The sequence below is a fragment of the Solanum verrucosum genome, unplaced genomic scaffold (genome assembly GCF_900185275.1).
Source record: "Solanum verrucosum unplaced genomic scaffold, falcon-dt-bn FXZP01000196.1, whole genome shotgun sequence".
Lineage (NCBI taxonomy): Eukaryota > Viridiplantae > Streptophyta > Magnoliopsida > Solanales > Solanaceae > Solanum > Solanum verrucosum.
This window is the reverse complement of record NW_026020420.1, coordinates 986,199-1,008,214: the sequence shown is the minus strand read 5'-3', so window position 1 is coordinate 1,008,214 and position 22,016 is coordinate 986,199. Positions and strand designations below refer to the sequence as shown.

The 22,016-nt window shown below is 29.9% G+C and overlaps 3 protein-coding genes across 4 annotated transcripts in view; 1 reads left to right on the top strand and 2 right to left on the bottom strand.

Annotated features, from left to right (window-relative positions):
* Positions 1–10,186, bottom strand: part of LOC125841059 (actin-66) — a 101,104-nt gene extending 90,918 nt beyond the window's left edge. Inside the window, exon 1 of the mRNA XM_049520066.1 lies at positions 10,176–10,186. The gene's annotated coding sequence lies outside the window, so the exon portion shown is untranslated. The remainder of the gene's footprint in view (positions 1–10,175) is intronic.
* LOC125841057 (bZIP transcription factor TGA10-like) lies at positions 5,989–12,559 on the top strand. 2 transcript variants are annotated; one of them, XM_049520064.1, is made up of 11 exons: positions 5,989–6,079; positions 6,922–7,031; positions 7,465–7,544; positions 8,161–8,256; positions 8,465–8,533; positions 8,708–8,767; positions 8,901–8,978; positions 9,271–9,349; positions 9,609–9,883; positions 11,270–11,512; positions 12,327–12,559. In XM_049520064.1, exons 3-11 carry the CDS (start codon positions 7,479–7,481, stop codon positions 12,474–12,476), a joined length of 1,116 nt encoding a protein of 371 aa, XP_049376021.1. In that variant the 5' UTR covers positions 5,989–6,079; positions 6,922–7,031; positions 7,465–7,478; the 3' UTR covers positions 12,477–12,559. The 2 variants fall into 2 exon arrangements, with proteins under 2 accessions (XP_049376021.1, XP_049376020.1); XM_049520063.1 differs by lacking the exon at positions 5,989–6,079 and adding an exon at positions 6,333–6,484.
* Positions 12,560–13,596: 1,037 nt separating this feature from the next.
* LOC125841066 (protein POLYCHOME) lies at positions 13,597–17,422 on the bottom strand. The gene is made up of 3 exons (XM_049520073.1): positions 17,311–17,422; positions 16,030–16,424; positions 13,597–14,221 (listed from the first exon to the last, which is right to left on the bottom strand). Exons 2-3 carry the CDS (start codon positions 16,405–16,407, stop codon positions 13,832–13,834), a joined length of 768 nt encoding a protein of 255 aa, XP_049376030.1. The 5' UTR covers positions 16,408–16,424; positions 17,311–17,422; the 3' UTR covers positions 13,597–13,831.
* Between the last annotated feature and the right edge of the window lie 4,594 nt (positions 17,423–22,016).

Here is a 22,016-nt window from a genome sequence, read left to right as displayed (position 1 = left end):
AGCGAATATCTTTTTTTCGTGTGGGTTTTTGTCATCTTTTTTTTATGCAAATAATGATATTTAATAAAATCCTTATAAATATTTAATTACAAACACACTTAATATTATAATATTAATTTAAAATCGTTATAACAATTCATAAACTTCGAAATCTTATATTTGCTTATGCTCTCAGATAATTTCTCAATTGAAATTTATAAAAGTATTGTGACCATTTTGAGATATGTTGCAAGAATGTGCAGTCCAGCTTTGCATTTAATAAAATTCAAATTATTGGTAATATAATAGTTTCAATAGGTAGGTAAGACATATCTTCAATTATAAGAGAGAAAATATGCATTAAATGCCAAAAATTAATAATTATTATGTTATGATGATCTTTTGTAGGATACAATAGAAAATTCAACATTCCAACTATTTCATCATGCATTCATATTAGTTTGGTAGTTTCTTTTCTTATGTCTTAATTTTAATAAATTAAGTTATCTGATATTGTTGTTGATGAGAGGTAATAGATATTTTGAAAATTAGTTGAGATGTATAAAAATTGATCTAAATACATCGATTATAAAAAAATACATATTATTAGTCAATGTTGTTATGTTACAAGATTGAGGAGTGAATTGGTAAATTAGAAAAGAATCAACATGAATTGTGGTGTAATGGTGGGACTGCTTCACCCTTAATTAGAGGTCTCGGTTCGAGCCCTGAATATGGAGAAAATCCTATTACGAGCGTCACCACTCACCCCCATAATGATTCTTAATCGAAGCTCTAATGCGACTTTCACAAATGAAAGCAAGGACTTGAGCCCCGGAAGGCCCAATTTCTCGGCCCAAATAAATAGCACTCTAAGGTCCACAAATCCTTTTGTGCTAAGTTATGCAAATGTCCCTTTTTCATACTCAAATTTATTGTTTGTTTCATATATTTCTAAACCTTGTGGATAAAAAATTAAACTATCGTCTAACATTTGTAATTACTACAAAATTTTAGACCGTTCTAACGTTTTCTCATAAAAATAATTATTTTCTCATAAAAATCCTTAGAACATAATCTAAAAGGTTCACATATTACGAAAAACATAATACAAATGATCATTTACTAAATAGCTAGCTATTACAAACAGACAGTAAGGCTTGAGCCCAAAGAACTTGTGGAAGGCCTCTTTTTAGGCCCAAAGAGATGACATTCTGAGGTCCACAAATCTAGCAAAATTTCGTGTTAACACGAGTTCAATAAATCACATTAAAAGTGGTCTTACGTAAGTTCAATTTATGTGATATGTTTTTTTAGTCCGTTTCAAAAATGACACATTTCTTTATCTTATAAATGTTTGATTTGATAATATTTTACCCATATTAAGTTTCACTTATTTGACCCAAAAAAAAAAACTTTATTGATGGAACCAAATTATCAGTGGAAAAACATCTATAAAGAGCCTTTGAAATATAGATATTGAAATTCCAAAAATACAACATGAAACAAATATACTGACAAGGTTTAAAATTTTAAAGATATCCTTAATATAACAAGCAGATACATCAATGAAGAGGTGCATGCTTCTAGCCTCTTATTAGAATTACATGATCATCGTAAATTAGACTGAACGAAAAAAAAACAAAAAAATAGTGTGAAACGTTAGACTAAATAATAAAACTCAAGAACAAGTCATTTGTCTTGAAACCAAATTTAGACATTGAACTTTTCATACTTAGGTCTTTCCAACATGATCACCATTTTTCTATTTTTGGAATGCAGAAAAAGAGGGCTCTTGCTCATGGCTCATGAAAAAAAAATTATTCATTAAAAAATATATAAAATATGAATTTTAATAAATATATAAAAACATGAATTTTATATACGTTTTTATTGGTTAACGATAGTTAATTAAGACTATATATTATTACGTAATTTTGTTACTTAATTATTGTAAATTTATATTCTTTGAATAAATATCAAATGCAAGTTTTTTTTCTTGAGGGAGTGGGGTCCATGAAAACGTTTTGCTATATTTAGCTTTATTTTGTTGATTTAGTTCGATGATTGATACTATTTACTTTGAATATTTTAATTCGAATTTGTGTCACGCCTCATAAGGCCCATTGAAGGTGAGATTACTCTATATAAAAATATTTTTTTATTTATAGAGCTCGAACCTAAAATCTATAGTATAAGAGTGAAAGAACATATTTTATATTTATATTAGCCTTAAAAAACCTTATCTCCTCCTACCATTAATTCAACATAAAAAAAAGAAGGATAAATAAACACTCTTGACAAAATTGTCTGAGGTTTCTAACCCACAAGCAAAGTCATTTGTTTTATCATTTGGTATTTGATAATTATATTAGTGTTTGATTAAATTCAAAGGAAATATCAAATTGGAAGTAGAGTACTCTCTAATAAAGATAGTTTTGTACTCAAAATTCAATTTAAAAATTTCTAATTAAGAATAAAAAAATACTTATTACTCAACTACGATTCTTATCGGTCAAACAAGCAAAGTCTTATTATACTTACCTAAACCCTTTATATTTATCTTTAATATTTAAAGTTGTTTAGCATAACTAATTTTGCCTCACTTGGGAACTTGGAAAATTACTATTTATGAAATTTTTAGTTCCTCTACTCCATCTGTTACAATTTAGGTGTCACAATTTAAATAGATACAAAGTTTAAATAAAATGGATATTTTTGAAATTCGTGATTTTTGAAGTTTAAACTTTTTTTATTTTTGAAATGTTTGAATTAAATAATATTCAAAGCTTAGGAAAAAGGGCTTTTTTTTCAGAATGATGTTTTACTATATGAAAGATTAGATGTATGAACTAATCATAGTTAATCATTTAATTATTTGTTATATTATATGATGCTGACCTTAATTAAATGCAAGTTGGTAAAGGATATACGGCATGTTATACTTTCCTCAAAGGTGCCAAATTAATAAAAATTAGACATATGAAATGGAAACAAATGAACTTCCTTTCTTTTTAAATAATTTTTCTTATATTGTTGATTTTTTTCCGCAGGAAGTCTCACCTTAGGAGTAAAACGCTTCCTAACAAAGGCGACTTTATACACAGGAGGACTCGAACCCGAGACACATTTAATTAAGAATGAAGAAGTATTTATCACTCTATGACAATCCTTATTGATATCTTAACTGATTCTATTAGTACCTAAAAAGTTACCTACCACTAACACAACTATTTATCACTTTATCCATAAAACTTAACCATATACAAAGAAATTATCTTATACTATTTTTGTCTTCGATGAAATTTAAACACAAACAAGGTTTTACTTAACAATAGAGGGGAATTACAATCCATGTTCATAGGGAGTCAATTATTAAAAAAAAATACTAGATAAATTACTTAACAATAAAGGCACTAATATATATGTTTACTTTTTCATATTATGAATTTCTTTAATAAATGTTCTTGTTCCACCACTGTTTAAAAAATCAAGCTCAATAAGTCTAACCAAAAAAAAATTGAAAATCTTTGTTATACTTATATGTTATCGTGGATTGTCAAAACATGAGAAGAAAACAATTAGAATAATGTAAATATTAGTGATACATTGAATCTAATACTGTCTTAATATATTTTATATCTATATATAAAAGAAAGAAATAATCTAGAAGAACTGAAAATAGAAACATAATTTACTTTGGCTGTCATTTTCAATATAACATCGGTAAATTTATTTAATCTCATGTTGCTTACATTACTATCATTTTACTAGTAAAAATATTATTTATCAATACATTTTTACTAAATACATTAACTATCTATTAACAATTTAAAAATGTTTATCCATATATATAACTGTTTTTTTTCTTCTCATTAAATCATTATACTTGTATAACGTTCTTTTGATCAAATTTTATTTTTGGTTATTTATTCCGTACTCGTTTTGAAATTTGACTAATTCGAATTTACATCAACAGAACAGCGACTCTTGCAACTTCAAATTGAGAGAGAGAAGATATACATTATATTCACCATTTTAATAAAAAGTCTTGCTTTTTTTAAATGATGAAATTGACAAGGTTGGGTGACCTAATTTTCAATGAGCAGCTAAAATTAAGTAATTAAAAAGAGTTAATATTATTTATATAATGAAGTGAAATTTCTACGAGAATTCTAGGCTTTATCATTTATCAATTAGTATTCCCACTATTATTTTCAATATGAAATATAAGAAATAAAGAAGAGAAATTAAATAAACTATATTGTTGGAATATCAAATTCCTAATTTTCGTATTCCTCCATTCTTTCAGGTGACATATATAAGATCCAGTAAAAATTTATATATATTTGGTGTTGATATTTAGTTAATGTATTTTACTATATATAGTTAAAGTAATAAATAAGATGAAAATATATATTAATTATTAGTTATAGTAAGTGAAAAAAATATATATGCAAAAGATAAATGTCATGGCGTTATCATATTTGTGTTTTTTTTAGACTTTGATTATTATTGTATTGTTTAGGACGATTTATCAATAGTATTTTGTTATGACTGTCTTCTTTGTCGTTATTTCTCCCTATACTACTTTGGATTGTTTTGTTTTAGTCGAGGGTCTATCGAAAATAACATCTCTACCTTTAAGACAATAATTACAAATAAAATTTGTGTATACTTTATCCTCTCTAAATCATACTTTGTGAGATTACACGGAATATATTGTTATTGATTCATTATAGTTGATCATCTTGTGCTTGGAAGTGTTAGATTTGTCCAATTAGAGGAGTTGGTTGACATAAAACTATTTTATTTATGTCTTAAAAGCGACTTAAAAGTAAATTAATTTAAGTATATAATCCTTAAGGATTTTGTTGATATACCTAATCCAAATTAAACAAGTCAATATATATATTAATTGAAAACTTAGATACTATTTTTATTTTTTTAACGAATTAAGAGAAATGATATTCCTTTCTTCTCCTCCTTTCCAATCGATTTCATTATTTTAAAAGCTAAAACATCTTGATAATGACCGTCTAAATATACGATATTTTTAATTTTATTTTATTTTAAAAATTAAATTCTTCCCTTAACTTTGAACAACAAACATTTTCAAATATCGAATATAAATAATTATTTATATTGTATTTGAGTTGAGAAAATTATTGCTTACCTTCAGCTCAAATTTCAATTGTTTTGTATAGTTTGATTGAACCTAGAATTTTTTTTTTAAAAAAAGTTATATCTTTTTAATTATACATAATTTTAATATATGAAAAAAAATATTTACGGAATTTTTTAGACAAAAATAGTGCTAAACAAATTAGACAAACAAACTAATTTAATTCTGAACCCCCTGATTAGGTCTAATGTCTGCAGATTGTTTGACTCTTAAAAGTCAAACAAGTTTTTTAATTCCTTGTATAAAAAAAACAATAATGCTATTTTCTATATTGTTTTAAGTTAAAACTATAATAATATTCTCCAAATGGACATTTAACTTGATGTATTTTTATCTATTAAAATTACTTTTCTTTATAATAATAAATAAATTATGAGCTATTTATGTGTTAAACCACCAAAAATTACTTTGGTATTTTTGTTTTGCTTAACTTTAGTCAAAATTAAAAGGGAGAGATATCTCAATTCATAATCTACCTAAAGTGGATCCTTATCTTATTTTGTTCATAGTCTAGATATTCAGTCTTAGACGTATTAAGTAGCAGCGCGTGATACTAGACTCCCTACATCGATGGAAAATAATTGATATTATCGATATCTTTTCATATCATGATCTAGTTTCTAAATCTATAATCATATAATCAAAGAGATACATTATAACTTCGATCCATCGATATATACAAGACTCAACACCCCATACACCAGAATTGAACATAACTCAAACTCAAAAACTATCTCAACGGTTATAACAACTAGCGCGTATACTCAATAAAATAATCGAGATACACGCAAACAGGTTAATGACAACACCATGGTCATCATGTAAAAAGAAAATGTCAATAGGAATAATGATGAAGAAAGAAGGGCATTAAGGTCATTTAATAATCACATAAGATTGAGAAAGATGGTGTAACAAGTAAGCTCAAAAGCGGTTTCTATAGATTTCTGCAAAATCGTTGGGTGGTTTCCCTCGGTCCAATTTATTTTTGGTTGAATACAACTCCGTCTTCTTCTTCTTCTTCTCCTTCTTCTTCTTCCGTTTCATTATCAATAACAACACCGACTCCGGTTTATCTGTCTTTATTTTTATTGTATAACTAGTCATTCATCATGTAAACGAGCTCTCACAAGCCCAATTTATACCCCAAAAGAAGAAGAAAAAAAGACGAATGGATTCATCTAAAAATCAAATTTCTTTCATCAATCAACACCAGTTTTTTCATGATCCTCAACAACAGCAACAACAACAACAACAAATGGAAAATCATAAGAATCATCAGATTTCTTTTGGATTATCATCTACTAATCCTGAGAACTTCATGTAATTCTTTTTTTCCTCTTTATTTTTTGATAATTTTTCTTGATTTTTTTTTATAACCGTCGAGTTAGCTTATGTGCAGCTCCCACTAGCACAAATATTGATAATTTTGTTTATCAAAGCTTGAAGAAATGAGAAATAATTGTCAAGGACATACGTCTCTACCTCTAAGTTGATCATCCTATCGACTAATGGACTATGAAGGGAGAGAAAACTCGAGTGACTTGATTATCCCCTTCATAGACCATTTATTAGGGTTGAGGATAATTAGAAGTGTAAATTGAGCAAGCAGAAAAAAATAGTATTATTGTTTTTATTAAAATTTGAAACCGAGATCTAGTGATTCTTATTAATTTACTTTATTAATTACTAAATCATGCGTTTTTAATATTTTTATTTTTATTTTATGTAATTAATTTGATTTTGTTTTGTATGAACAGAAGCAAAGAGAATAATGGTGGAGCTTATGATTTAGGTGAACTAGATCAAGCACTTTTTCTATATCTAGATGGACAAGATCCTTCTTCTTCATCAATTCAAGATCAAAGACGTATGTTAACTTTCTTTTTAATTTATTTTTCTCCGATCAACAGTAAAATTATCTTCGTGTAATTCATAGATCATAAGTTTAAACGGTGGAAACTGTCTCTCTTAAATAATCTATTGAGATTCTCTATGAGGAATAGTTGTAATTTTGGTCATGAAAAAAGCATGTTTTTTTGGACAAATTAAAATCTGATGGAATATATAGTACTATATACTTACTTTGACCAGATCTTCTCACAATTCACAAGAAAATAAAGAAAAAAAATTTCCATTTCTGATTTTAATCCAAAGTATACAAATTAAAAGATTTTCTGTTTCTTCTCTTTTTTTTTGCAAGTTTAGCTTTTATTGTTCAATTAATTTGTATTTTTTTTTCTGTAAATTATTTGTATGCATGACCATTCATAAAGGCATTTTTTTTGTGATATATTTTGCAGAGAATAATTATGGAATGAGGCCACCAACTCTCAACATTTTTCCATCACAACCAATGCATATTGAGCCATCTTCAACAAAGGTATATTTATTTAGTAATCGGGTAGTTTCTTATTATTCGTTCAAGTTATCAGCTGCTTTATTTTGCTCGGTATGTTGTTATTCTATTGTCATTTCTTTTTCTTCTTGCGGTAAACTTTCTCTTAATAACTTTTTTTTCGAGTCAAGAGTCTATCAAAAACAGTCTTTCTACCTACACAAAGATATGATAAGATTTGCATAGTACATCTTATCCTCTTCACGATTGTTGTTGCTATTTGTCTTACACCATCAAATTAAGTTGAACGACAAAAATAATATATACATATAACTTTTTTACATTATCAATGTATATAACATAAACGTTATCGATAATTAGTGGAGTAAGAGTGTTAACTTCTCGATACACTCGAAGTATGTATACTTTTTATATCATCAGGTTAAGTTTGACCAACGTACCAACGACAAAGTAATTTCCCAAATCTGACATGATAATCTCGAAAATAAAATAACACCTTACGATATTTACTCAAACAATCATAAATGTATGTGTACGTATATGTATGTGTATAAATAAATATATATATATATATATATAGCTAATAATGTTTCATTTTCTTGCAGTTAATTAACTATATATGTTTTAATTTGTTTGGTAGGCAAATAATAATGCACTAGTTTCTCAAGCTACAAATGGTTCCAAAAAATCATCTCAACCAACAATCGACAAAAGTGAACCACCCAAAGTTACTAAGGTATCATTAATTATCATTTTCGTATTATAAATTCGTCGCTGTCACTAAATAGTTTATATATAGTTTGTACATGATTTCTCGATAAATCATCACTAAATCATAATCAAATAAAATTAGCGATAAAATTTTGCTAGACAAAAAATTGTTTATCGCCAATTTTTATTTGTTTTAAAAAAATAATAACGTCATTTCTTCATACTTTTTTTAGGGAGAGGGAAGTCGTAAGGTTCCAACTTCAAGTCCTGAGCAAGACGCACCTAAAACATCAGATCCCAAGGTGGGACTTAATTTTTTGTAAAATTACAAATTTCAAAAATATTTCTTTTATTTTTTAAATTCTGTGTCGAGTCATTTAAATATTTTTATATGATCAAATAGTGTAAAAAATGGTGAATATATTAAAGTTAAAGTTAAACTTGATAATATTAATTTTGTTTTTTGTTGCATGCAGACATTAAGGAGACTTGCTCAGAATAGAGAGGCAGCAAGGAAAAGCAGAATTAGGAAAAAGGTTCATTAATTAATTATTATAACTCTTTAATTTTACTATATAGTTTTTAGTGTAAATGTTGAAATTAAATAATGGCTTCATATATGCTTGAGAATAATTTTATTTTATGGTAACTTTTTTTTTAATTATACAGGCTTATGTTCAACAGCTAGAGACAAGTAGAATAAGGCTCACTCAATTGGAGCATGAAATACAAAGAGCCAGATCTCAAGTAATTCACTTTGATTTCTCTTATTTTCTACTCACTGAATCAACTCATTGAAAAATACATGATTAAAAACAAATTTTCACTGAAATATTTTTTCTGTATAAAGACATTACTTTTTCTTTTCTTTTCCCAACGAATTCAATCAAAATATCTATAAAAATAATTACTGAATATTTTTTAATGGGATATTTCAATGGAAAAATAATAATTTTTTTAGTGATTCTTAACATATTACTAGCAAGATATTTTGGTAATTAATAATCTTCAATAATTATGTGGGTTTATGTGTTAAAAGGGATTTCATGTTGGAGGAAATGTTCTTCTAGGAGGAGACCAAGGCTTTCAACTTATTAATAGGACCAATATCAGCTCAGGTACTATTTATATTCCAATTCTCGATCTGATACAATCCTTTCGATTTTAATTGTGAAAGAATAATGAAGTCCATCCGAACATTACTATCATATCACTTTAGAAAGATAGATATATACATAAAATTAATCATAACAAGTGGACTAATATATACGTAAGATATATACATTTCTATTTTTTCTCTAGTATGTCAAACTAAAATCGTATTTTTTTATACGATCGACTTATATATAAGTTAAATTATTTTTTGCATGAATTTAGATGCTGCGGTATTCGATTTGGAGTATGCAAGATGGCTGGAAGAACATCATAGACTCATATGTGAACTTAGAAATGCAGTACATGAAGAACAATTGCAAGAGGATGAACTTCGTATTTACGTCGAAAATTGTGTGTTACATTATGACAATATAATGAACTTGAAGGGCATGCTTGCAAAATCTGATGTTTTTCATTTGGTTTCTGGCTTGTGGAAGTCTCCGGCTGAACGTTGCTTCTTGTGGATCGGCGATTTTCGTCCATCCGAACTTCTCAAAGTAAGTACTGAACAGTTATATGTTGTTATCTTTTCATATTTAAAATTATAATACGAGACTTTAGTTAATAATGAATAAGTATAATTGTCACTTAAGTCATCAGAATCTTTACCGCTTAAATTTTACATGAGAGGATATTCTGGCGTGGATTTGTATTCCAATTACTTAAACTCAAACTTTTCATTTATATTTTTAAAAAAATGAGTAATTAATATGTACATAAATAATGTATCATGAACCCCATAACATAAAAAGAGTTATGGTTCAAACCCTAGTTTTCATGAGGGTTATAAATAGTATTTGAGCAATATCCATCTCAATTATTGTGTATTGATATGTTGGACCATCATGTTAATTAAATTGTCCACACACCAAATGTTCAGTGTGAAGTGGGATGTAAAATTTAGCGAAGACAAAAAAATATCACTAGGTAATTTTTTCCATTTGTCCTAATCTTGATGGACAGAGTTACCTGATATTTGTTGCTAGTTAGGACTTAGGAGTAAGATAAATTCAAATTCTGAATCTGTCTCGATATATTGTAGGCATAGAGCATGATGTTGTGTGACTTTTGTGTAGATAAATTATGAGAGAGATGGATTACAAGACTTTCCCTTATAGAACCCTGTTAGATATATTTACCTACTCAACCAAAAAGCTATATATGTTTCTTACTATTTTTAAACAGTCATGATTTCTTCTAGATCTATATATTAACTTTAGTTGGTACTCCTATTAAGTACTAATTAATTAACAAGAAACAAAATTAAAGGACTTTTGTACTTTATATTTTATCTCCAACTACCACACTATTTGCTTTTATAATTTAATTAATTAGGTCATTTTGATATTATTGTGGAGGTTTATATTTGGATTAGCTAGATAGATAGCTAACTAACCTTGTTTGGTATTTTATGAATGGACTTAACTTATATAAAGTCAGTGTAATTCAATTTGTTATAGTACAATAGTTGTCTTACTTTATTTTCTAGGTAACTTGTTTGGCTTAATATGAACAATTATAAAAATATAGTTATTCTTAATCGCATAGTCTCATATTCAGTATTTGTTATTTAATTTTCTTTGTATTCTGTTATTTTATTGTTATATTTTTTTGATATCTTGCTTCGATGACTTTTCTTTTGAGACGATGGCCTAGCAGAACCAACCTCTCTACCTCACAATATGAGAAGTAAGGTTTTCGTACTTCCTATACTTCTTAGATCCCATTTATGAAATTACATTGGATGATGGTCTTGTAGAAACAGAGCTAGGCTCAATAATTTTGACTAAAATCCTGTATTTGTGTTAACATTGAATATGCATAAATAATTCATTCAAAATTCTTATTTACTAAAAATTCTTGATCCGTCTCTGGTTAAACAGATTATAATGTGTCAGATAGAGGCATTAACAGAAAACCAATTGTTGGGAATGTGTGGATTACAAAAATCAACACAAGAAGCTGAGGATGCTTTGTCACAAGGATTAGAAGCTTTGAATCAGTCATTATCAGATACAATAATTGCCTCAGATGCATTAATATTGGGTAATAATAATGAAAATATGGGAAACTACATGGCTCTTGCTATTAACCAACTCTCCACTGTTGAAGCCTTCCTTAGACAGGTATATTATATTATGTTATATTATATCATAGTACGTAGTAGTTCATTTGTCTATAGATTATGTGATTTTCTTTTTAGTCTGTTTAAAGAAAAAGTTATTTTTATTAAATGAATTTTGAATTTAATTTAACTTTAAAAACTAGTTTAAATGGAGGAAAATTGTTCAAGACATAAAAAAAGTCCCAACTCAATATGAGACACTTTCTTCCAACAACCCCTTCACACTCAGACACTTTTTGGACGGGAACGTGCACAATCATGGATTAGGTTTATTCACAAGCACTCTTGTGTGGGGAACATCGAACTCAATGGGTTTGGCTTTGATATTTGGGCAATTATACTCCGTTTGAACTAACTTTTGGAGTATGAATTAGGCCTAAAATCGATTTAATTTAATATCGGGTCCTTCGTGGGTGTGAATATATCCCCATCTATGATTGTGCATGCGGTAGTCCGAAAATGTGTTTGCATGTGAGGGGGTGTTGCAAAGAAATGTCCCACACAAGATCGGGACAAGATCTCAGAACTCCTTATATATATCGCTTGAGCAATTTTTCTCTCTTATAGAACTTGTTTTTTAAGTGAGTTAGGCCAAAGATTTATTTAACAACTTTCTCCTTTTCAATTTATGTGTATCAATTTAACTAGATATAAAATTTTAAATCTTATAATTTTAAACATATCAGATGAAATATACTACAAATTATTTATCAAGCATATTGTTTATTTATATTTATTCTTATGGACTCTAATTAAAAAAATATATAGTACAAATTTTTTAACAAATGAAGAAATAAATGATTTATTTTTTCCAGGCCGATAATTTGAGGCACCAAACAATTCATCGGCTGCTTCAAATCTTAACTACTCGTCAAGCCGCGAGGTGTTTTATAGCAATCGGCGATTATTTCCATCGGCTTCGAGCCCTCAGCTCGCTTTGGCTGGCGCGTCCTCGTCACGAATAATTAATTAGCTAGTTAATAATTAGCCTTTTGTAATCTTAATTTCTTCACCTATATTTTCCCCCTAAATGTTTCTATTACTTTTTTTTTGTGTTGATATAGATGAAACATAGTTATAGGTAAAATGATAAAATTAGTACTTTATCAATTTTAATTTATATAACGATGTTTGGCTGAACACAACGCTTAAAAAAAAAGACCTTAAAAACACGTAATCTAAAACAAGTCTTCAAAATTTATACGACTATAAATCAACTCACTCAGCGTAGACTCTTTTTAAATTCTCTGTGTTTATATTTATAGCATATGATAACAAAATCTCGGCTTCGTCGCTAATAAGGAGAGTTGTTGTTTAGGTGTTACAACTTCACTTTTACTTGATTTAAGTTCTAATTATCAAATATCATCTCTCTTTTACCTAGCTTTCCCTACCTACCCAAAAAAGAATATATGATTTTTTTATAGATATATCTCTCAACTAAAATTCAAGTTAGTTGACTATTAAACTATGAGACATCTAGAAGTAATTATTATTAAATACAATGTCAAACTTATAATTGAATTGAGCATGAAAATGTTGTGTTGTCCTTTTCAAGATGGCATTGTTTTCTCAATAGTCATGGAGACAATTGAGACCATTAAGAAGAGATTAGGTGATCTAAATTGATAATGTATAACATCCTAACACAAAGTCAAACAATACAAATTAATTACTCCGTATGTTCATATTTACTTGTCCAGATTAGACTTTGCATAACAACATGATCATTTATTGCAATACTCATATTAATTGATCATAACTTCTATGATCAGGTAACAAGTTCACAACATGAAATCAATCTCTTGCAACAATGAAAAGTGAGATTCATAATTTCATATAATGAACTCAATAGGGTTCATCATCTCTTCTTCTAACCTCAAAGATAAGTGGCAAATGAGGCTTAAAATGAACAGCAGCAAATTGAAACCTAACAATTCACAGATCCTATTTAAGAGGGTAAAAAAAGAAGTGCATCAAAACATAGAAGTGCATCTCCTTATTAAACACAATTCAAGTATGAAACCTGCATCAAACACTATGTACATATTCAAATGCATATCTCCAATGTATGGTGAATACATACTCAAATGCATATCGCCAAAACAAAAAACTTCAGCAGGATGTAAAAGCCAATTCTATAAAGGTACATTCTAACAAGGAACAGAAAGATATCGAAAGATATCCTAATTCAACTAATTGCTTGATCATCAGAAGATGATCCACATTACCTCCCTGTTCAGCAGCTCTACCTCCTTTCTCCAAAATAACCGAGTATGTGACCCTCAACCTTGATTGAGTTGAACATCAAAATGGAAAATCAGCGCATTGACATTAAAGTTTTAACTCTTTTGTCCCTCTCTTCTTTCCTGGCACCTGGGGTCCTCTTCAATTTATGCAGCTCTTCCATAACATCTTTCTCAACAGTGTCAATTGAGTTCAGCAGCTTTCTTTGTGGTGTGAGGCATTCAGAGTCTTCTGAAGTACTCTGATTGGTGATATCAAGCAAAATCTTTGGCACTTTACCAACAGATCTGGTATGATATCTGCTTCTGGTTTTTGGACGTGGGGTGATCAAAGAATTAGTGTGCTCAAGTTGAGCACCTGATGTTGATTCAGAAGGACCAAGATCAGTATGGTCCTGGGGTACAACACTCTCAAGTTGTTCGCCTTCACTTTCTCTCAAGCGAGCTCTTGTTCTTTCAATTGCCTATGGAGGAAATCCAATTACAATCAGGCTCATCCAGAACTATATAAAGCAAAACTTAATTTGATGGTATTCAGCAGTGTTAAGATGTAATAAAATTTCAAATCCTGACATGTATCTAGATACACAAAAAGTGCAACTGCATTGAAGTCAAGCCCAAATAGTTTCTAGCTTATAGTAATACCTGCGACTGGGAGAGCTCGAGGTGACCTCATACCACACTTGCAGTGTTAAGGATTTTAAGTTACTTAACTGGCATAACAGTACCACATGCATATCAAACCTTTATTAAGAGAAGCAAAGAATTTCTCCCGTCTCTTTGTAGTTTCTGATTGTAGTTAAAATAGAAACTTGAATTGATAGCATTATTCAGCAACTGATATAGATTGATTTATTTTGTTTTACTTAAGTTAAGTAGCTGAACAGTGGAGGTAATGAGAGATGCTGGGCCAATAAAATGCATAGATGAAAAGTCATATAACTGCAAAAGGGAAAAATAAAAAGAAACAAAACCAATTAAGAGGTAATTGATAACTATTGGATTAGTTCTTATATGTGAGCATAACTTAATCTTTATACAGAAATGCGAACTTTATATGTATTTCATGAGCCCATTCACAATTATAAGGTGAAATATAATTTATTTCATGGTATCAGCCTATCAGGTTAGCTTCGTCTCGTTCTTTTGTCTTCCTCTATCCTATTCTTTTCAATTTTATCATCTTCTTCCAGTCTGATATGGCTTAAGTGTTAGATTCTTTATCATTTGCACATCTCATTCTACCACATCTCAATACATCGAAGATCTTGTTATTGATGTTCATTGATTTAGCAAACTATATGTTCTGGAGGAAACTTCTTTTGCCTCCTTTCAAAGGTCAACTTAAACTCTATGTTATGGAGGAAATTTCTTTTGCCTCTCTTCAAACTTCAAATTTCTCAATCCATCCTTTCACTAATGGAATTCCTAAACCATGATCAAAGTGATTTATCAATGCAACTCTGGACTACTATAAAATTCTCAACTACATCATAAATGTTAAATAGATAGGGAATAAAAAAGTAACTTAATTTTTGAGCATAATACCCGCAGTATGCACTACTTGTTTAGGATACGTTGAGATAAAAATTCTTTTAGGAATGTGTAGGCACACTAATTCAAATTGGGTACAGGCTAATGCAAGTAGTGGAACTTCCTGTATTGAGCTTAGACATCTTAATCCACATAGGCTGTTGCAAACAAGTTGAGAAAGCTTGAACTGTAAACAGCTTGCTCAACTACTGATCACTCATATGCTCACCAAACATTTGCTAGAGCTGAGGGTCTATTGGAAACAAACTATCTACCTCTCAAGATAGGGGCAAGGACAGCATACACACTAACTTCCCCAAACCTCACTTGTGGTATTACACTCATTATATTGTTGTTGTTGTATACTCACCAAACAAACAAACAGTGAGATAGCAGACAACAATTGAGCTTTACTTTAATTCCAGAATGATCAAAACATATTCTTGTTAGAACTATTAATGCTAGATGAATCAAAACTCTATCAAGCAACCAAATGTTGACTTACAAACACAAATGTAAGATAAGCAACCTAAGTCTATGTCCATATCATCATGCAGATCCATCTCTTAGCTGCATATTGAAATGTGCAGACACTATTTCTAAATTCTAAATCCATCTCTCATTATAACCAGTTACTCTTGTAATTCATTGGACCATATGTATGAGAAATTAAGTATGAATAGCAAATCAAGATTATGCAAAAGAAGCTCAGTCTCTAAATAGGCAAGAAAGTAGTTACCCTGACAATGGAAGTAATGTCACGGAGAGGAGTTCTTGGATACCAAGCTGGAAGGACACTGTGACGCCCTCGATTTCTCCCCTGGCCTGCTGGTGAAATGTTCTGACGACCAATCACCCTGGTTGGAGTTCGAAGTGAGTTTCGTCCACGCCTATTCCTTGGCGACCCAAAACCAATCCTTCCAATGCCACCACGACCACCGCTGGTGCCTGCCATTCTCCCTGTTTCCACTGTAGTCTGTACTGGAGCTCTGGAAGAGCTTTCTGGTGATTCATCCTCGAAGATCTCAATGCCACCTCTGCCCATTGACCTCCGCCGACGACTGTAGATGTCTATTGGGTCTTCTTGCCTAGATAATCGGTCTCTCCCTTCGGCCATTTTTCTAAAATATTCAACTGAACCAAAAAGCAAACAAAGAAATGTTATCTAAACCCATTTCATTCCCAAACAACCTGATTGAATCTTCTATGCAAAGTAAAGAAAACCCCGATGACCCAGAAGACTATTTTATCTGGAAAATGTGTATAACTGATACCAAATGCATCAATTTCAACTACCCGATTGAATCTTTCGCAAAAGTAGACAGCTGCTAGCAAATACATCAATTTCAACTACCAGATTGAATCTCTTATCTAAAAGAAACAAACAAATCCGATGACCCATAAGATCAATTAAGCCAGAAATATATCCAACTGATATCAATACAGCCAATTTCAACAACCAGATTGAATCTCTTGTCTAAAAGAAAGAAAATTTCCGATGACCCATAACACCATTTCAACCGGAAAATGTAGCTAACTAAACATCAAACAGTGAACAGAGAATCTTCCAACGATCGGACATGTAATCAACTGGCAAATACATCAATTACAACTACCAGATTGAATCTCTGGCGCAAAAGAAAGAAATTTCCGATGACCCATAACACTATTTCAACCGGAAAATGTAGCTAACTGAGTATCAAACAGTAAACAGCGAATCTTCCAACGATCGGGCGTGTAGTCAACTGGCAAATACATCAATTACAACTACAAGATTGAACCTCTAACACACAAAAAGAAAAATCAGATGACCCATAACACCATTATAACCGGAAAATATAGCTAACTGATTGCAAACACATCAATTACAACTACCAGATTATATCTCTAACACAAAAATAAAGAAAATTTCCGATGACCCATAACACCATTTCACCCGGAAAATGTAGCTAACTGAACATCAAACAGTAAACAACGAATCTTCCAACGATCTAAAAGAAGTAAAGAAAACAAAAATTACCTTGAAAAAATCTTCTGGGTTTGTATTAGGGTTCTTGAGGAGGCTCTGTAGTAGTGGAAAATGAAGAGATAGAAAGCTTAGAGAGAGATAGGCACATTGGCAAATTTTCAAAATTTGATTTGGGCGGTTCTTTATAACAAAATGAAAATGAAAAATTTCACAAACTGAAAATTTTGAAAAAATTTGAAAAATGGTGAGCACGTGACGTCTATTAATTATTTGAATTTAAAATTTAAAAAAGGGTACAAATTTAATGGGAAGCACGTGTGATGTGTTATTAGATTCAAATTTTCAAATTCGAAAACCGTTTTAATTGTCAAATGGGCTTCTTGGGCCTTCTACCTTTAATTGCTTTGTTAGGTTTTCGCCTATGAGATTACGCGGTTAAATAAATTTATACTATTTAATTAGTCATCATAGCCGGAGTGAGGGTAACTAGCCAATTCCCCAAGGTCTAGTAAACTAAGGTGGTAGTGCAGACAAGGTTAATTCACTCTGGGGTTGGTAGTCTTGTCTGCTCTGACGTCGGAATAATCATTATAATACGATGATAGCACCTGATTAGCAAGAAATTCCCAGCTCTCCTCTTAGCAATGATCTGTCTAGGGCTACTTTCTAAACTGGATAATTTATTATAATTATCACTCGCGACTAACATTAATCATTAATTATGTGGACTGACTTCGAATTTGTATAATTAGTCACGTTTGTATAATTCGCAACTAACAAATCTTCGTTTGATTTGTATTTGTGTATGATGATGGTTTTCCTTTGGTTTTTCAGTTTTGTCACCATATACATTCAATCTTTTCGTGTATAGCTTTTTAAGGTTTGTATAAACTTGTAGTTTTCGAATTTTGTATAATATGATTTATATAATGTAATTTGTATAACTGTTTAAAGTTCATATGTTTATGTTTGTATCAATTCGTTATTTTGAGTTTATCATATTTGTATAATTTCATATTTTATATTACTCAATTATACAAAAACACGCGAATTATACAAACGTACTTGTGAATTATACAAACGAGATGTGAATTATACAAATTATTGCCCTCTCTCGCTTGTCTCTCTCCTCCCTCTCCCAGTCTCGCTCGGTTCTCTCCTCCCTCTCCCGATCTCACTCGCTAGATACAATTATCTAATCGATATACATATACAATTCACCTCTCTGCCCTCTCTCGCTCGCCTCTCCCCTCCCTCTCCCAATCTCGCTCGTCACTCTTCTTCCTATAACACGTAGCTACGAATCATAATTAGCAAATTATAGCTATGAAACGTAATTAAGCTATTTTTGAGTGGCTATATGTGAATATTCCCCTTCACCTATTGCGAAAATTTCTCATTATTGTGCCTTGTAAGAGTTAGGGTCATGTCTTAGTCTTAGTTTGGTTGGTCATTCTCTCAAATTAGCTATTTATCATTGCATTAGTAAGTTATTGTCTTATCTACTAGCTAATCAAACGTGAGTGATCCAACCCATCATTGGCCGTTAGCCTATGGGCTATTAACAAATTTTTTGAGTTGTTGTTCCCCTTCCAAGAGGAGATTCTTACGCATACTCACTCGTTCGCCATTAAAAATATGATTTTACGGGTTCCACGTTCGATTTGTATTTGTTAAGCATGTTGTCAGCATGATTCCACAAGTGAGGTTTGTGCAGGTTTTGAATTATTCCGATCTTTGTTAGATAATAAGGTTATTTTCAATAGATACTCAGCTAAAAAAAGCGATATATCCACAACAATATAATTCCTAGCTTGTTGATTCCATTTGTTGAAGTTAAGTGGGCCTAGTTTTAACTTTATCGAATCATTTTCTTCTTTCGAATACGATTTATCAAAGAACTTAACTAGAAATTGGGGTAGAATATGTTTTATAAATGAACTATTGAACTTTTTTTTTCATTCAAACTTGAACTCACATTTAGAGAATATATTTTATAAAATGTATCGACAAACACAAGATTTATAAACGATTATAAAAATCTCATAAGCAATTCACGTTTCTTAAACGAATGTTTAGTGTGATTCATAATTAAGCAAAGCACATAAATTCCACTAGTTTAGGTCATAATTACTATATATGATTCCCGATAGTTTTGAATATTACTTCCTATATTATATTTTATCTTTTGGATACATGTAACATTACTCGCCAGATATATGTATCCACCGGTTTGAATATTGGAGATACACGTTTTATTAATTTTGAATTAAATGTATGTAACTAATTTCCTTAATTAGAGGAGTAATTGATGCTTAATTAACAACTCTAACATATCTACATATTTCTTAGTGTATCAACTTTAACAAATCATCCTAAAATAACGAAATCATAAAACTGAAATAATTCTCTAATTGTAAACTCCATATTCTTGGCATTAATTTGTTCTTTTTTTGTTCCTTGCGATTGTGAGTTTTTCAACAATGACCGATATCACCATATTACTTTCTATGCCATATTTTGTCATTTAGATACATGTATCATTATTCGTCAAATACATGTATCCGTCGGTTTGAATATTCAAAATACATGTATAAAATACCGAATTGATTGAGGCTTAATATCTTAGATTCATGAAAAGGAAGAACCATATATCAGATACAAGATAATAATGTTACAATAGTAAAAAACCTCTATAAATAATGTTGATTACCAAGATTCAGTTTTGATAGTTGAAGGATGAGAGAGATGGTGGAGCTAAGTGGTGGAGGACGTGGGGGGTGACGAGAGTTACGGTTGGGTAAGGTGATTGGCAGAGGTATATTGTTGGAGAGAGAAAAAAAAACAAATTGTTAATTGACCAGTAATTTAGGTGTTTAAATGTAAAGATAATTAATCTCATTTTAAAGGAATTTGTCTATCTGACTAGGGGTGTGCAAAAACCGATTTAACCAATAAACCGAACCGAAAAAAAACACTATTGGTTTATTGATATTGGGTTATTGGGCTAACGGTTTTTAAACGGTTTTGCAAAATTTTTTATTGGATTATTGGTTCGGTTTCCGGTTTTATAATTTTTGTTAATGGTTAAACCGATAACCCAATAAGACTATACTAAATTTACTAGTCTTATTGTTAATGGTTAAACGATTGTTACTTTCACACTTTTTGTTAATGGTTAAAACGATTGTTACTTTCACACTTTTTCCTTTGAATGTGTCTAGTGTCTAAACTTGCAAGAAAAATGATTGTTACTTTTATGATTATTACTTTCATGCCAAATGCTGGAAAAATCATATGGTTTATTTGAAAATTTTCTTATCGTGTATATAATATATATGAGTATTTTCTTATTGGTTAAACCGAAAACCGAACCGTTAAGTACCATAAACCGATTAACCAAAAACCGATAAGAAATATGTTATTGGTTTGGTTATCGGTTTGAAGTATTTACAAACCGAAAACCGATAAACCGAACCAATAACACCTAAAACCGAACCGAACCGACCGATGTGCACCCCTATATCTGACTGTATCTTTTAAAATACATGGTATAAAATATTAAAAATAATAATGTATGTAACTATTTGAAACTAGAGGTAAGATTAATATATATGATAGTGATGTATGGAAAATTTTTATTATGGTAGAAGCCCAACCAACCAAAGTTGGAAGAGGCTCCGCCCATTTTTTGACATGTGGATCGTGGGGCCCAAACTATTAATTAAGGCTGAAAAATGAAACCAAAAAAAGAGAGAATATAAAGTTTAAGTGGAAATTGCAAGACAATTGTGGGGTCAATTTAATACTATGCTGACAATTTTTTTTGACTGGCCATATCTTTTCTATCAACTATATATATATCTCAATAAATATACTATTCTTGACAAGAATAGTTACAACACTCAAACCCAATCACTAATTTTTCTAACTTGTTACCTATTGCTGTTACTGTTTTCTTTGACACATACTGTTATATTTTCATTTTTATAATTTTATTTGTGTTGAAACTTGAATCTTATAAAATATATAATACATTTATCTTCACAGTGTATGAGTAAAGTCGCATAAAGGGGCAAGGCTAGCAAGGTAGGCCTTGAAAATATATTTTCATCTCACTCATATAGTCATATTATTTGTCTACTTTCTTTTTATACACATCTTTACTAAAAAAATTGTAAATACGTAGAAAATTTTTTACTAATTGCCTTGTAACTCTTCTTTAATACACTCTATTTTAATTATCTAAAATAAATAATAATTCCAGAAAAATATTTTTAATAATATGAGACGAAGGGACCACAAGTTTGTATAGAACCTTTTCTCAATTAATAAATGCTAACATAATGTACATTCTCACTAGTCACTACAATAAATAATTTAACTAATGAAATAATTTATATTTTGTGTAAATGAAACGCAACATGATAAAATTAAACCAACAATCATTTAATGAGATTTTCGAGTTTTCAAAACAAACGATATCACTTTCTTTTTTTCCGTTCTTTTTTCATATTGTCCTCCATTTCTTCACGTCATTGCTTTAGTAGCATTAAAGGGTTTATTTAATAGGTGATTAGAATTATGCATGTCTTCAATTTGGTATTTGACGTTAATAGTATTAGTTTGAAGACAATAAAAAATGCACAAATCTTATTTTATCTTGTAATATAGAGCTATTTTTAAAAGTAACGCGAGTTTAAAGAAAATAGAGTGTAAACAAATTTCAATATAAGAATAATATTTTTAATAGATAT

Excerpts from the sequence above, each read along its gene's own strand:
- LOC125841057 (XM_049520063.1), top strand. The coding sequence starts at position 6,333 with ATGGATTCATCTAAAAATCAAATTTCTTTCATCAATCAACACCAGTTT. Across the intron at positions 9,350-9,608 it reads TAGGACCAATATCAGCTCAG|ATGCTGCGGTATTCGATTTG; the intron begins GTACTATTTATA and ends GCATGAATTTAG. Across the intron at positions 11,513-12,326 it reads TTGAAGCCTTCCTTAGACAG|GCCGATAATTTGAGGCACCA; the intron begins GTATATTATATT and ends TATTTTTTCCAG.
- LOC125841066 (XM_049520073.1), bottom strand. The coding sequence starts at position 16,407 with ATGGCCGAAGGGAGAGACCGATTATCTAGGCAAGAAGACCCAATAGAC. Across the intron at positions 14,222-16,029 it reads ACATTACTTCCATTGTCAGG|GCAATTGAAAGAACAAGAGC; the intron begins GTAACTACTTTC and ends TTTCCTCCATAG.